General features: G+C 41.5%; 1 protein-coding gene across 2 annotated transcripts in view; it reads left to right on the top strand.

The window, feature by feature from the left end:
• Nucleotides 1–2500, top strand: part of LOC122249722 (cytochrome P450 2L1) — a 7623-nt gene that overhangs the window by 3906 nt on the left and 1217 nt on the right. For both annotated transcript variants that reach the window (XM_086531605.1, XM_086531604.1), the window contains 5 exons: nt 38–256; nt 353–552; nt 1184–1298; nt 1462–1642; nt 2192–2309. In XM_086531605.1, coding sequence (XP_086387731.1) covers nt 38–256; nt 353–552; nt 1184–1298; nt 1462–1642; nt 2192–2309 — 833 coding nt within the window. The remainder of the gene's footprint in view (nt 1–37; nt 257–352; nt 553–1183; nt 1299–1461; nt 1643–2191; nt 2310–2500) is intronic.

Consider the following 2500-nt stretch of genomic DNA (forward strand, 5'->3'; position numbering starts at 1 on the left):
GGGAACAAGTATATCAACGTCACCCATTACTACAAAGGTATCGCCAACACCAACGGACAAATGTGGGTAGACAACAGAAGGTTCGCGCTCCGTCAGTTGAGAGACCTCGGCATGGGCAAGACCAGGCTGGAGAAGGCCATCCAGTACGAGGCTGTCTGCCTGGTCAAGGACTTAGAGAAACACACGGGACGCCCTGGTCCTCCCCCAGCGTCCATTACGGTAGCTGTGCTCAACGTCATCTGGAAACTAACAGCAGGTATTTCTGGTATATTCCGATTTTTGGACGACATATTCGGACCGTCGTGATTATTTGTTGCATTTTGTGATCGCTCTTTCCTCCCTCCTCCTCCAGATCACCGCTTCGACGTCAACTCTCCCGAAATTCATTCCTTGAGCAAGATGATCACTACACTCTTCGAGGACTTCCAGGGCCCGGTGGTCTGGTTCGATCTCATGCCCTGGCTCATTCCCATCGTGCCCAACTTCGTCCGGAAGTGGATGGGCATCGAGCAGCTAGAGAAAAATATTCACTATGTGCTCGAACTGATGGGAGTAAGTGGCTGTTCATTCTATGTGGTAAACCCGATTGATTCGTGAGAATCAGATGGCATATTGTTGCCATTATAAAAGGTCCTAGAATTCCCAAATTAGCAGATATTATAGATAGCGTAGTTTTCATAATCCTGAATACATAGTACATTAGCGTAATATACAGATGGTATATATACACAAAAATGCAAGTAACCTAATAAGAACCAGATGAAGAACCCGTTTATTGTTAGATTTCCACATGTCCCTCGGTCTCCTGACCTTTCGAGTATTACCTTAGGGGTAGGATATCTGATATCAGCCAGCACTTACTGGGTAATTGACACGTACTTCTCAATAGCTTGGAAGTGTCCGGGTGAATGGTCCCTTATAATCAATCAGTTATACTATGTAGGAGACATGACGATGATTATATGGAATTTGGAAGGTTATATTTAGCCATTCAATAGTTATTCGTATAGATTTATTGATCAAGCACCTAGAAAAAAAAGATAAGCCAATAATTGGAAATCGTGTAAAGAAATAGGACACCCTCCTTCCACACAACAATAACCCTACCTTGAACTGATACCCATCTGTCGTAGGGGTTACTTAGATGTTTACATTTAGGAATATTCCATTTCCAATTGTGCAGAAGTACATCAAGGAGCACCAGGATACGCTGGACCCGGACAATCCCCGGGATTACATAGATGCTTACTTACTGGAGATGGAAGCTCGGAAGGACGATCCTCAGTCTAACATGAGCAGTAAGAGATTTTTGTTCAATTTCCCATTCTTCTCTTTCTTTAAATGTTTATATCATTTTCATTATTGTTTTATCTTTTTTTACCTCTTTGTATCGTAGACTAGAGGTTTTAATTTCTACTTAAAGTAAAAGGTTTATCTCACAGAGTTTTTCCTTCGTTCTAGTTTTCGACCTGAAGAATTGTATGGCCGACTTGTTCACGGCTGGCAGCGAGACCACGGCCTCCACCATCCGTTGGGCCATCTACTACCTGGCCAAGTATCCTGAAATCCAGGCCAAAGTCCACAAGGAGATCGACTCTGTGGTTCCTAGGGACGTCCTTCCTTCCATACAGCAGAAAAGCAGGTAATCACAGTCAGATATTTATATGGGGAAAGGGAACAAATTGTCAGGTTAGTAGAGTGGTTAACGTGCCGGCCTCACTTCCCCGTGATCGGCAGATCGAGCCCCGTCCAAGTTCGTGAGTTTCCACTGTTGTCTGGCAATTACTGCTGTAACTGGAAAGGTTTATCTGGTTTATCTTTATTCTTGAATCGAATATATACTCATTGGCACAGAAACACTAGTAGCAATTTGCTAATACATGCCAGAATCGCCATAGAGGCCACATCCCGGGAGAGGCATCTGTTCCACATATCTGTCTTATTCTTATCCATAGTATATGTGATATTGTATTTGTTGTGGTCAATCTGCTTTATTGACCCTTTTGTGAAACATACTTATATAAAGTTCTTTCTATTATAATTAATTAATCATATGCCTGAAGTTTTTGGTTACTGAATTTCAAGCAGCAGTAACGATCAATGCTTAATCTTCCGAGTACATCCAATTGAAGAATTTCAAATAGAATATACCAATTCAAGGATATCTGTAGGCGATTTAATCTATTCACAGCTTGCCGTATCTTGAAGCCGTAACGCTGGAGATTCACCGTCTTGCCTCTCTCCTGCGCGTGGGTCTTCTTCACAGCTGTAACAAGGACACTGAATTTGGTGGTTACCTGATTCCTAAAGTGAGTTCAAGCTCCACTGTAATTTATCTTTTGTATCTCTTTGGGAATTGATGAATTTGTATTTATTAATAAAGGAATAAGGTAAAGCTTGTGTATTGATATGGGAGAGAGGGAATTTATGGTTTTCTTCTGGATTTCTTGATGTTTATGTAATACTAAGTGTCATGTTTTTTTTGTTTTTTTTTTCTTTC

Source organism: Penaeus japonicus, unplaced genomic scaffold (assembly GCF_977035675.1).
Source record: "Penaeus japonicus unplaced genomic scaffold, GWHDUDI00000001_assembly GWHDUDI00000036, whole genome shotgun sequence".
Lineage (NCBI taxonomy): Eukaryota > Metazoa > Arthropoda > Malacostraca > Decapoda > Penaeidae > Penaeus > Penaeus japonicus.